General features: G+C 41.5%; 1 protein-coding gene across 2 annotated transcripts in view; it reads left to right on the top strand.

Annotated features, from left to right (window-relative positions):
- jmy (junction mediating and regulatory protein, p53 cofactor) overlaps positions 1-14485 on the top strand; it is a 34161-nt gene that overhangs the window by 10573 nt on the left and 9103 nt on the right. For both annotated transcript variants that reach the window (XM_058414713.1, XM_058414712.1), the window contains exons 2-3: positions 1186-1359; positions 12709-12859. In XM_058414713.1, coding sequence (XP_058270696.1) covers positions 1186-1359; positions 12709-12859 — 325 coding nt within the window. The remainder of the gene's footprint in view (positions 1-1185; positions 1360-12708; positions 12860-14485) is intronic.

Here is a 14485-nt window from a genome sequence, read left to right as displayed (position 1 = left end):
TAAGAAAGACTAAAGAAAGAACGGTCAATTCATACCGAAGTGCTTCAGATCGCATGTTCTCGAAGCTCAGACGTTCCGCAGCATTTCACATAACAAATTGTTGTCATATAAGACGAATGAAACACTTCCAGATGTGCCGTGTGTGTGTGTGTTAGGAAAATAATCAAATCCAGGGTGTGTATCAGTAACTCTGCCTTCATCTCCGGCCACATCACATCACTTCCCTTCTTTATCAAATTCAGCTGCCTTCATTGTTCCTTAGACGTTCCAGGATTTCTGGAAGAAAGATAGAGCGTGTCAGAAAGAGGGAGACGGATGGAGAGGTGGAGAGAAAGGAAGGAAAAGACGGAGTAATCGCATAACAGGATCAGAGATGAGGAGAGAATGAAAGATGGATAGGGGAAGAGAGGTGTTTAGAAAGAGAGAGCTGAAGAGATGAATATCTGTGTGGAGAGAGAGAGTGCTGAGAATTTCCATGCGATTGTGAATGAGCTTTGTTTCAGGCAGGTCTCTTTTCCCACGCTCAGGTAGAGTGTCTGTCTGGCTTTTCCAGACACTCTTATATCCAGAACTACTTACTTTGACTTTGACATTTATCTCATTTATATAACCGAGGTGTTGAGGGTTAAGGGCCGTGCTCAAGGGCCCGCAGTGGAAGCTTGGTGGTGCTGGCATTTGAACTCACAACCTTCCAAGCATGAGTTAAACACCCGAGGTAGCGTTTTATATCTGACACTATGAGAATGTCTTAAGAACTCTCTCTCTCTCTCTCTCTCTCTCTTTCATTCTCTCTTGCTCTCCCTCTCTCTGTCTGTCTGTCTGTCTCTCTTTCACTCTCTCTCTGTCTTTCTTTCTTTCTGTCTGTCTGCCTGTGTGTCTCTTTCTGTCTGTCTCTCTCTCTCTCTGTCTGTCTGTCTCTCTCTGTCTGTCTGTCTGTCTGTCTCTCTCTCTCTCTCTCTCTCTCTCTCTCTCTCTGTCTGTCTCTTTCTCTCTCTCTCTCTCTCTCTCTCTGTCTGTCTGTCTGTCTCTCTCTCTCTCTCTCTCTCTCTCTCTGTCTGTCTGTCTCTTTCTCTCTCCATCTCTTTATCTCTCTTTCTTTCTCTCTTTCTCTTTCTCTCTCTAACTCTCTCTCACTTTCTCTCACACTCTCTCTTTCTCACACACTCTCTCTCTCTGTCTCTGTAGTTGTTGGAGAAGCAGCGAGGCATGGAGAGCATGGTGGAGCTGCTGCAGTTGTACTCGGAGCAGGACGAGGCGTACAGTGATCTAGTGGAGGCCACCACTGAACTCTACCACTACCTGCTGCAGCCCTTCAGAGACATGCGAGAGCTCGCCATGCTCCGCCGACAGCAAATAAAGGTCAGAAACTCACACACACACACACACACACTTCATAAATATTTAAAGACGTGCACCAACAAACCTGTTTACAAAGACAAGCAGCTTAATACATGCTCACAATAAATGAGCTCTGCAGGAGACAAACAAACACGCACACACATACACACACACGCACACACACATGCACACACACACACGCTATCTGCTTGTTTGAATGGACCACTTTTGTCTGTTTTTCCACCCGAAAATTCAGTCCATTTCAATTTAGGGTTCCATTATAAAATATTAGAAAGATCAAGGGGGGTGTCCATTCCATTTTCTTTGAATGCTTAATTTCGTTTCAGGAAACATCGTTTAATCGAAGTGGTCATGACCTCCTGTTTGTGCCGGGTTGCCATGGCGACCTTCATAAGCCACTGGGATAATTTTATTAAGGGCAGTGTGTGACTGGGGATTGAGAGAGAGAGAGGGGATTGATGACGGGACAGAGAGCGAGGACTCAAGGGTTGAGTTCCGTTTGTTTTTGTTAAATGATAAAAATCCGTTTTTTATTCTGTTTATCGTCTCCGTAAAGCTTCCAGACAGACAGGACTTACTCAGAAAGTGAACCACTTTGATTTTAGCTACATCATAACTGTTAGAAGTGTATAGCTGTAAGAGTGTATGTTGTGTATGTTGTGTAGTGTCTTGTGTGGTGAGTGTGTTGTGTGTGTTGAATGTGTGTTGCATCTGTTGTGTGTTGAGTGTTTGTTGAATGTGTGTTGTGTTGAGTGTTTGTGTGTGTTGAATGTCTTGTGTGTGTTGAGTGTGTTGTCTATGTATTGCGTATGTTGAGTGTGTTGTGTATGTATTGCGTATGTTGAGTGTTTTGTGTGTATGTTAAGTATGTTGTGTGTGTTGTGTATGTATTGCCTATGTTGAGTGTGTTGTGTGTGTTTTGTGTGTATGTTAAGTATGTTGTGTGTGTTGTGTATGTATTGCGTATGTTGATTGTGTTGTGTGTGTTTTGTGTGTATGTTAAGTATGTTGTGTGTGTTGTGTATGTCGAATGTGTTGTGTATGTTTTCGTATGTGTTGAGTGTGTTGTGTGTGTGTTGTGTGTATGTTAAGTATGTTGTGTATGTCGAATGTGTTGTGTATGTTTTCGTATGTGTTGTGTGTGTGTGTGTGTTGAATGTGATGTGTGTGCTGTATGTGTTGTGTGTGTGTGTTAAGTGTGTTGTGTGTGTTGAGTGTGTTGAATGTGTTGTGTGCTGTATGTGTTGTGAGTGTTTTATGTGTTTGTGTGTGTTGAGTGTGTGTTGTTTGTGTGTTGTGTGTGTGTGTGTTGAGTGTGTGTTGTGTGTGTTGAGTGTTGTGTGTCTGTTATGTGCGTGTTGCGTGTGTTGTGTGTGTGTGTTGAGTGTTGTGTGTCTGTTGAGTGTGTGTGTTGAGTGTGTGTGTGTGTGTGTTATGTGTGTGTTGCGTGTGTTGTGTGTGTGTGTGTGTTGTAATGATTTATCATCATGTTCCCTTCTGATTCCCTGTGTCATCGCAGGAAGATTTCCCTCGCCTCTGTCGCTGGTTCATTAGGGATTTAAATCCACATCTGGAACTGTGTCCAGCTGTTTTAGGGCAAGTCTGTAAAAGCGCAGTGTAACAGTAACATGTGTGTAGACAGTGAGGCTGTGAATCAGCGCCATTCTCCTGCTGGCTCCGTGCACCGCCTGTCAGTGGCTTCACCCTATACAGAGCTGGTTATAGGATTGGAGTTTAACCCACACACACACACACACACACAAACACACACACACACACACACACACTGCTTTGTAATGTCCATGTGCTCCACAGCGAGCTCAGTGTGAGTTCTTATTGACTGAAGGCCAAGCGCATTAACTGATTATGTGGATCCGGTTCCGTTATTGGAATACTCTCGTGTTTTTACTCCAACGCCTTCGGCACGACTTTGAAAAATAAAAATAGCCGAGTTTTCTCTATCAGTTTTTCTCTCTCTGCATGCAGCTGTTGTGTTGTTGCAGCGTTGCATTCAAAACTGTTGTGTGTTGAGTATGTGGTGTGTGTGTTGAGTGTGCTAAGTGTGTGTTGAGTGTATTGAGTGTGTTTAGTGTGTGTAGTGTGTTGTGTGTGTGCTGAGTGTGTGTTGTGTGTGTGCTGAGTGTGTGTTGCATTGCATTCAAAACTGTTGTGTGTTGAGTATGTGGTGTGTGTATTGAGTGTGTTGTGTGTGCTGTTGTATGTGTTGTGTGTCTGTTGAGTGTGTGTTGTGGGTGTTGTGTGTGTTTTGAGTGTGTTGTGTGTGTGGTTAGTGTGTTGTGTTGTGTGTTTTGAGTGTGTTGTGTGTGTGGTTAGTGTGTTGTGTGTGTTTTGAGTGTGTTGTGTGTGTGGTTAGTGTGTTATGTGTTGTGTGTTTTGAGTGTATTTTAAGGGTGTTGTGTGTGTTTAGTGTGACGAGTGTGTTGAGTGTGCTGTGTGTGTTGAGATTGTTGTGTGTGATGAGTGTGTTGAGTGTGTGTTGTGTGTGTGTGTGTGTGTGTGTGTGTTGAGTTTGTTGTGTGTATTGAGTGTGTTGTGTGTGGTGTGTGTGTTGTGTATGTTGAGTATATTGTGTGTCATCATGTGTCAAGTCACACTGAGACACTCTTAACACACTGGTTGTTAACCTTGGGGTCGTGACCCTACATGGGGTCAGTTGAGATACAGAGACCGAAGCACTTGCTGTCTCTCTCTCTTTCTGCTTGTCTGTAGATCTCTCTCTCTCTCTCTCTCTTTCTCTCTGTCTCTCTCTCTGTGTCTTTCTCATCACCAGTATTAAAGCCCATCTCTCTCTCTCTCTCTCCGCTCATCTCCCTGCAGTCCAGTCTGATTATTCCAGAATCTGCTATGGATTAATCAGCCTGCCAACAGCACACTTCACCATAAACCCTGGCCCTGTGTTTTTATTTCTTTTTCTTTTTTTTCTGTCGTGGATTTGTTAGCTTATTGCTTAGCAGCAGCGAGGCACAGGAAGCTGTTCTGTGTCAGGAATCCTGCCAGCAGCCGAGCTTTAAACCTTGGCATAAAGATCGGCACTGTCTGAGACGACTGGCTTAAAGTAGGGCTCTGCTCTCGTTTACACTCCGGTCTGCTCTCTCTCCAGGAGCTGTGGGGGAAAAACACTCTAAGTCTACTCTAGCCTCTTGATTATTAACAGTATCCATATTATTTGGATCGCTCATTTCATCAAATAATAGACTGGGATATTGATTATGCTCTGGTGTCATGTTTTGTGTCCTTCCCTTCCCACAATCTTATCAGGAGTGCATCAGTACGTCAGAGAAAAAAAGCAGACGTTTGGTCCTTATCCTGCGTCCAGCATTTTTCACTATAATAAAAAAGCATAGTGTAGCCTTCACCACACGGTTTACATTCTATTAGAACATTAGCACACTGTACTAATCACAAACGCCGTCCAGAGACACCGACCGGTATCTCCGATACTTCCTTCCAAAGCTTCATTCTTATCCCTAACATCTCTAATAACGTCTCTAAACAATAGGGTATGTGGTAGCTTAGTGGTTAAGGTGTTGGACTACTGATCAGAAGGCTGTGAGTTTGAATCCCAGGTCCACCAAACTGCTACTGCTGGACCCCCTGAGCAAGACCTTTAACCCTCAAGGTTGTATAATTCAGGATAAGATGAAACCACAGTTATGTCTTTTGCTTTTTTCATTAACGTAAAAATTAATGTCATGAGACAGAACATGGAAAAATATCCTTCCATAATGCTCCATATCGGTAGAAGGTTTTGAGGAAAGTTGACATTCGTGGCAGACGTCGGGATTCGTCACTTTAGGGCGTTATCCATCATTTGTATAAAGTCCACAGTAAGTGTATGGTCATTTGTAGATTTGTCGCTTGCTGGGATGAAAGCAGGGTTTGAATTATTGTGCATGTTTTCCTACAGGAAACCATCTTAAGGTGACCATCTCGGAAAGCTGAAAAAAAGTCAGATCACAATGACCAAAGCTTCTTTAATTTTTTTTTTTAACACTTTGACCAATCAGGTCACAAGGTCGAGATGAATGTGAGAAAATCAAACACTCTAATAAAAAATAAGTCTTTTTGTTGTCAAATTGTTTATTCCACATCATTGTCCCCAACAAATGTAATTGTTTTTTTCATCTGTAGCACCATGCTAGCACCCCTAAATAGTTTTGATAGTTAAATAGTTATGATAATAGTTACACTGATCAGGTATAACATTATGACCACCTGCCTAATATTGTGTTGGTCCCCGTTTTGCTGACAAAACAGCCCTGACCCGTCGAGGCATGGACTCACCTAGATCCCTGAATCTGGCACCAAGATGTTAGCAACAGATCTTTTAAGTTCTGTAAGTTGTTCTGGTCGAGTTCTGATGCTCACGTTCCCATTGTTGGTGCTTTCGGCGGTGCACAGGGGTCAGCACTGGCACCCTGACTGGTCTGAGGCTATGCAGCCCTATACGCACAAACTGTGATGCACTGTGTATTTTGACACCTTCCTATCAGAACCAGCATTAATGTCTTCAGCAATTTGAGCAACAGTAGCTCGTCTGTCGGATCGGATCGGATCACATGGGCCAGCCTTCACTCCCCACGTGCATCAATGATCCTTGGTCGCCAGGTCACCACTGTTCCTTCCTTGGACCACTTTTGGTAGACACTGACCACTGCAGACCGGGAACACCCCACAAGAGCTGCAGTTTTGGAGATGCTCTGATCCAGTGGTCTAGCCATCACAATTTGGCCCTTCGTCAAACTCGCTCAAATCCTTACGCTTTTTTCCCCCATTTTTCCTGCTTCTAACATCAACTTTGAGGACAAAATGTTCACTTGCTGCCTCATATATCCCACCCACTAACAGGTGCCATGATGAGATCATCAGTCTTATTCCCTTCACCTGTCAGTGGTTATAATGTTATGCCTGATTGGTGTATATTGCTATAAATAGTTGTTTGCTTTAAGAACTTGTCACATTACAGAGAACCCACAAAGCTCAAAGCTCTCAGTTCTGAAGGCTCGGCATGATACATCTTTATCTCCAGACACTGGAGACTCCTTCTATAAATGTATATAAAAGGGCCATAATATTTCTTTATTAAAAATGGCTTTGTTTATTTATTTAGTTTCCTCCACCAGACAGACAGAATCAAAAACTGTGGAAAAATAAATTTCCCAAGAAACAGAGAACATGTTCATGTCACTGATGACTTTTGGTAGATTTAAAGCTCAGCTTAACGCTCCAGATCTGGATCTTATGTCCATACTTTTATTTCAGAGTACATTCGAGTGCTATAATAACCCTGACCTACTTAAACACATGCCATCTCCTGACACCGAGCGAGACAAGCTGTACGCAAATAAGGCCTTTTTCCCTCGTTCAGACGGTTGGTGCGTCCTCTATGCTCACTATTCAGGTCTGTGTAATGCAAACACAGCAGTGTGTGTGTGTCTGTGTGTGTGTGTGTGTGTGTGTGTGTGTGTGTGTGTGTGGGAATCCAGCAGTTTTGCATGTGCTTTGCATGCTGTCAATAGAACTAATAGTAGCAGGGAGGCTGGAGTTTAAAAACACGTGTCGATATGACAGTGTGTGAGAACTCGTGAGAGCTCTTGTGTAGCGAAAACACACACATGCACGTACAGACATGCGACTGGAGCACCCTTATTGAAACACACACACAGACACACACACTCAAGCGTAAACAGCTCACACTGTGACCACCTGCTATTTGTGGTTAAACAAAGCCCATTCTGTAGCCAACGTTTACTCCACATTCATGTTTTTTTCCCCTTTGAGCTATAGTTAGTGTATGGCACACAGTAACATGCCATTATCCCTTAAAATAAACACCTTCATTATTCCATAAGAATACCCATTTATATTGTTATGTTTCGAGTTATTTTGAGCACCGTGAGGAAGAGGAAGGCGGGCAGAAAGAAATAGATGTTTTTATAGATGGAAGAGAATGAGGGAGTAGGAACTGGGTGAGAGGCAGGACATCTGGTACACACTCTATTAAAGGACGAGATCGGTCACTTGTAATAGATCTTCTCAGTCAGATCACCTGCAGCAAGTGTTTTAATTGGGGAAAAACCTGGAGGGCAAAAAACCTTAGAGAAGGTGAATTTTTTTTTAAAAATTATATTATATATTATATAACTTTAATGAATTAAAAAATTAACTTAAGTGTGAAAAAAAGTAACTAGAGCCTTTTAATTAATATTTTTGTTTAATTTTACTTTTTTGTTATTTCTTTTATTTTTGTTATTAATTCATTAATTTTTTATTAGTTAATTAATAATAAATTTATTTTTATTATATATATATATATATATATATATATATATATATATATATATATATATATATATAGATATTTGAAATTTTGTTTAGACATTTGAATTTGCATATGAATAAAATAATATAAATAATAATAAAAATAAATGTATTATTAATTGATATATATATATATATATATATATATATGTACATATGTATATATATGTGTAAAATATCACATTTTTCATTCATTAATTAAATTGATTAATTTAAAAAAATATTATTTTTTATTATTTAAATTATTTGAATTAATTCTGACAAAGTTTCAGTCGAAACTTGCTCTGTCTTATATCTCATACCTGCCAGGTGAGTGGACTCATGTATCTCTGGCTCTTTTGTAAAGCTAATGAAGCTCCAGCCTGAACATATGGCACCTGATCCTTCCTCTACTGAGCACCTGCATGCGTGAAGGAATGAATGAAAGAAAGCGCGTCTGACGGGATGAATGAGTGATGAAATCTATGGGCGGTGGATGCACAGGGGCACCATATGCCCCCGAATGAAGCTTTATGAGGCGGGGCTATCGAGTGACAAAGACGCGCACTAACCGTCGCTATCGTATTTCTGACAGGAGCATCCATGAATAAGATATGTGTCAGGTAAGGTGTAGCAGGCTGGAGATCATGTACAACCTTGTACTGCAGTCAGAATGACCACACACACACACGTACACAGTGACTCAGATCCTTGATGCTATAATAAATAAACAGTGTTAGCATCAGTCTCTCAGCATTGGCTCCGTTCCCTGAAAATATTGATAATGAATACAGTATGGCAGAAGCAAGATCTTTACAGAGCAGTCACTATCACAGTCTGCATTCTGTCAAATCCTTTCTAAAGATGCTAGTGAAGTTCTAATAAACCAGATTTGCTTTTATCATGCAGAGAAAACTGAGCCAAGATAATCATAATCACTAATATAACAAAATTTTTCCCATAAGAAATAATGTAAACGCAGATAATCCGTTCCAGCTGCCCAAAAATATGACCAATATGAAGTATGTAAACTGTACAGCTGCTTACAAAGAACTGACCCAAGCCAAGCATTCCATGTCGAGAGGCTCCTCACAGGAAGTCGTGCCACCAAGCTTAGGCTAAAAATAGAGCAGACCACCCACACCACCGATCTGTCACCAAAAAAACGCCCAAAAAATCACCTAGAGACCTGAGACAACAGAGATAAACACTCTGATTGGCTGGTGTTGATTTGATTGACAGGAGAGAGAAGAGGGTTGAGGATACACTTTCTTTGGCTTTGCTTAGTCATGAATTAGTTCTGAATGTAAGTCCAGGTCATAAAAGTTGGCTGACAGGACTGGAACTAGTCACGGTAACCTATATGGGGATAATGATGGACGTCTTGCCTGTTCTGAGCTGCTTTTCTGCCTATCTGGGTCGTTACTTGGGTCATCGTAGTCCGTCTCATCAGCTAGGCATTATTCTATAATGATCCTCATGACTGCCAGCGGTTCACGTTTAAAAACAAGTCCGCTTGTTGTTAATTCAGCTATTCACTCAGCCCTACGTGTACACACCCATCAGTTCCTTTCATTCTTCAGTTCCGCTCTTCTCTACCACATGCCTGTGTGTGTGTGTGTGTGTGGTTGTTACACATGTATAATTCAGCATGTGTTGGCTAGCGGCTCATGTCCTGGACCGCAGCTAGGCGTCGGCTCTTACAGACGAAAAACCTAGACTCCGAGGTTCTGATTATAATTAAACCGTCCAGAAGGTGTGACAGGTACATGGTACCCCATCATGACATCACACATGACATCAGAGCGTAGTCCTGCCTCTTGTTGTTGTTTTTTTCCAGCATCAGGTCATCTCAGGTTTGTTTTTTTTCCCCCTCTGCACTTTTTTCCACACTTTTCGTATTATAGCAGCATGTTTGATTATGAGAATGTGAGGAATGTTGGAAAAACAGAAGAGAGAATGGGGCGCACGGTGCCAGGGGTGTTGCACGCCTGCGCCATCTCAAATAAAAGATTCCTGAGCTGTGAGCTCACGTCTAACTCACAAGACTTAGGTAGAGTCGCACGTTCTCGCTCCTGCTTTCTCTGAGCGTAAAGAAACCTCATAGTGCCAGATCTTATTTTCAATTTCTGCAGCAGTGTGTGTTTGTGGTGGACATGTTTTGATATCTACATGGGGACCAGACGTCCTATACGTATCTGCTATTCATGGTCACCAGAAGAACCAAACTACTTCAGCTTATTATTAAAAACTTAAAGAGCTGAGATGCTTCATTTCAGTTACCGATGTTACGGTTATGGGTAAATTTACCTGTAGCATAACGTTAATTAGCGGTATCTATAATTATATCAATGGAAAGTCCTCACAAGGTTAGATAAACACACGTGTGTATGACTGATCTACTGTAGGCCACAGCAGCATCTGTTCTGAATTAGAGTATTTTTAACCATGTGGATCCAGAAAACCCTGCATGGGTGTGTACGTTCGGGTCTAGGAAGTTCTCACACACACACACACACACACAGTTGGAACTTGTTGCAGTGAAAATTTCCAAGAAGACAGATAAATGAGGAAGAGCTGTGTTTGTGTTTGAGTCTGGGAGAGAGTGGCTCTCAAACTTCATGAGGCTCTATAAAAAAAGGCAGAAAGCTCAGCATCTCATCTCATCACGTCTGATTCTGGAAGCTTTCTAAGAAGACGAGCTTTCAGGGAAAAAGTCCAGTAAACGACGTAGTAAAAAGCGAGAGGTTTCGGAAAGTAATGTTTATACGTGTAAAAAAAAACATGCAGAAATGGAGATAAAAGCAGCTGATTGTTTTGTTTATCAGTTCTAAATGAAGGGTTTCTTCTTTCCAGCGGTGACACAGCAGAAACGGACATCATCTTTAATGACCACTCTGTTAACTTTGGTAGTTGCTATGGCAACACTTTGAAACCTAGAACCACTGCCTGGAGATTAAAAGCATATTGAATGAAGGTTTTGCTTTAAACTTGGACAGATTTTGAATAGAGTTTTTGTTTACACTTTATTCTACAGCTAGTCTGTGATATTTGGCTTCGATAGCTGAATATGCTAATAGCAGGGTGCCAAAACTTATGGTTTAGTCGTAGCTTTTGGGATTTTTAACCCCTTTGACTCACAAGAGAATAGTTTCAGGCAGCAGAAAAGCAAATTCACTGAAGGGGAACGGACACGAGTTCTCAAGACTCTGTCATGTGAGCCAATAGGAATTAAGTAGGTGGGACTGTGGTCTCTGGAGGAGGAGTTTATCATTATGTAGCATTATATTTTTCTGGGGAAAAGAAAATATATGTCTCAGTCACAGAAACACACAAAGTCTTTTTTTGTCATAAATATCTGTTTTTTTTATTTTAAAAAAGGATGTTAATTAATTAGTCAATTAATTATAATCAATAATTATTATTCATTATTATTTATTATAATTATTAATAATTATAATTATTATAATTATTTATTAAAAAGCAAAGGTGGCAATATTTCTAACAAAAAAAAATCCTAGATAACTTATATATATATATATATATATATATATATATATATATATATATATATATATATATATATATATATATATATATATATAAAATAAAAGTAATATAAATTATATTAAGAATAATGATGGTAATAAATAAATAATATATATATTTATATATATAAATAATATATAAATAATATTAATTAATTATTTATTATTATTATTATTATTTTTATTTTATATATATTTATTAGCTAGGATTTTTTTTGTTAGAAATATTGGCACCTCTGCTATTTCTCCCAACAAATGTTCAATGTTCCAACATTGCTCAAGATTAGCAGTTCTAACGTACCTCGTGTCACTTCATCATTTGTTCGTGTCAGTTACCGAAGGAGTGACAAGAAAACACGAGTCTCTTTTCTACTTTCCCCTCACAGCGTTTAAACAGCCATTCAGTGCCAAAGTCTGAAAACAAACAATTCCCACAATGGGGATATTTATAGTTTCGGAGTCGCAGCCGGATTGTGCAGAAGCCTGGATTATGTTCTTTGTTGTGAGCATTTGAGCGTTTTATGATTCCGCTAACGCAAAAACACTCTTAGCGTGTACCTCGCTGTGGCGTTGCGGCACCTGCTAGGGAAGAAAAATGCTACTTCGTTCTGTTTCAACTGTATCCATCTGTGATTTATGGTTGTGTGTGTGTGTGTGTGTGAGAGGCAGGTGCAAGTTCTTGCTCACATGTTTGTAAACGTCACAGGTGAACTCACCTCAGGCAAGAAAAGAAAAAATATCTGTTTTCTCTGAATCCTGTAACTGTAAGGATAGGTAGAACGTGGTTGGTGCTACGTGGCCTGTGAGCTTCTCAGCGTCTTTATTTGCTAAGCAGGCTAAAGCTGTCTAAGGCCTCAGGGGGAGTGATAATTAAAGTGTTTTTGTTTACGCAAGATACAGCTCGGAGAAGGGCCGGCACTAAAGCAGGTGACAGTCGCAGGCTTTTAGAGCTGAACTCCTCAGCAGCGTATTTCGACTCGGCCGTAAATTTCCGGGCTTGCTGTGTCTGGAAGTATGCACACATGGTCTGTGTGTGTGTGTCTGTGTGTTTGTGTGTGAGGAACTACAGAAGAAGTACACAGATGCTGGATGAGTTCCTGGTCCAGAGCACCGCAGGAATCGTGACCACGATGTAAAAAAAAATGCCTCATTGCACTGACATGATGTAAGAAATGTATAAAGACACCTTTTTTATTCCAAAACACTGCAGAAATTGAAGAACAGCTCTGGTTCCTCCAGTGGAAACAGTTCAAAGGGTTTGGCAGCCAGTCATGAACTGCTCAATGCTCTCCAAATTTAGATGTTCCCAGTTCCTGGCGAGAGCATGATCGCAGGTTTCCTCAGACCAGGATGTGATAACAGGAGGAGAATTTGACGCCTGTGTTGTTAAAATTCTGCAGTAAGAGCATGCACTGTGGTACATTTTGTTTCATCTGTGTGTGTGTGTGTGCGTGCGCGCGTGGGTGTGTTTTGTGTTCAGATCTCTCTGGAGACGGAGTATCTGGGTCCACGGCGAGTGGAGGCGCTCAAGAGGGAGGATGAGGATTGGCAGAGGAAGGCGCACACTGCAGTGCTGTCTATCCAGGACCTCACTGTGAAGTACTTTGAGACCACAGCAAGGGCACAGAAAGGTAGTAAAACATGTACACACACATACACACTCTCTCTCTGTCTCTCTCTCTCTCTCTCTCTCTCTCTCTCATACACACACACACACACACACATAAAGATCTTGACCATTTCCCATGTGTGCATATGCTCATCATTACACAAACACACACATGATCTCCCTGCTTCTATACAAAATTGTTTAATACATACAAATGGACAAACAGCTAGTCTGTGATATTTGGCTTCGCTAGCTGGATATGCTAATAGCAAGGTGCCAAAACTTATGGGTTAGTCTTAGCTTTTGGGTTTTTTACCCCATTTGACTCACAAGAGAAAAGTTTCAGGCAGCAAAAGAAGCAGATTCACTGAAGGGGAAAGGAGTAGAGTAGAGTAGTGTGAGCCAATAGGAAAGAAGTAGGCGGAACTGTGGTGGAAGGGTTTATTATTATGTGGCAACGTTTGATAAAATAGGTGTGACCTTAAAACTCGTGTAAATATCTCTATATTTTTTTATTTCAAGAAAAAATAAAGAAATCAGAATTTTATATATATATACACTATATTGCCAAAAGTATTCGCCTGCCTTGACTCGCATATGAACTTAAGTGACATCCCATTCCTAATCCATAGGGTTCAATATGACGTTGGTCCACCCTTTGCAGCTATAACAGCTTCAACTCTTCTGGGAAGGCTGTCCACAAGGTTTAGGAGTGTGTTTATGGGAATTTTTGACCATTCTTCCAGAAGCGCATTTGTGAGGTCACACACTGATGTTGGACGAGAAGGCCTGGCTCTCAGTCTCCACTCTAATTCATCCCAAAGGTGTTCTATCGGGTTGAGGTCAGGACTCTGTGCAGGCCAGTCAAGTTCATCCACACCAGACTCTGTCATCCATGTCTTTATGGACCTTGCTTTGGTCACTGGTGCACAGTCATGTTGGAAGAGGAAGGGGCCAGCTCCAAACTGTTCCCACAAAGTTGGGAGCATGGAATTGTCCAAAATGTCTTGGTATGCTGAAGCATTCAGAGTTCCTTTCACTGGAACTAAGGGGCCAAGCCCAGCTCCTGAAAAACAACCCCACACCATAATCCCCCCTCCACCAAACTTTACACTTGGCACAATGCAGTCAGACAAGTACCGTTCTCCTGGCAACCGCCAAACCCAGACTCGTCCATCAGATTGCCAGATGGAGAAGCGCGATTCGTCACTCCAGAGAACGCGTCTCCACTGCTCTAGAGTCCAGTGGCGGCGTGCTTTACACCACTGCATCCGACACTTTGCATTGCACTCGGTGATGTATGGCTTGGATGCAGCTGCTCGGCCATGGAAACCCATTCCATGAAGCTCTCTGCGCGCTGTTCTTGAGCTAATCTGAAAGCCACATGAAGTTTGGAGGTCTGTAGCGATTGACTCTGCAGAAAGTTGGCGACCTCTTTGCACTATGCGCCTCAGCATCCGCTGACCCCGCTCCGTCAGTTTACGTGGCCTACCACTTCGTGGCTGAGTTGCTGTCGTTCCCAAACACTTCCACGTTCTTATAATACAGCTGACAGTTGACTGTGGAATATTTAGGAGCAAGGAAATTTCACGACTGGATTTGTTGCACAGGTGGCATCCTATCACAGTTCCACGCTGGAATTCACTGA

Source organism: Hemibagrus wyckioides, linkage group LG18 (assembly GCF_019097595.1).
Source record: "Hemibagrus wyckioides isolate EC202008001 linkage group LG18, SWU_Hwy_1.0, whole genome shotgun sequence".
NCBI lineage: Eukaryota > Metazoa > Chordata > Actinopteri > Siluriformes > Bagridae > Hemibagrus > Hemibagrus wyckioides.
Note: the sequence above shows the minus strand (reverse complement) of the source record. Positions and strands in the feature narration are given on the sequence as shown.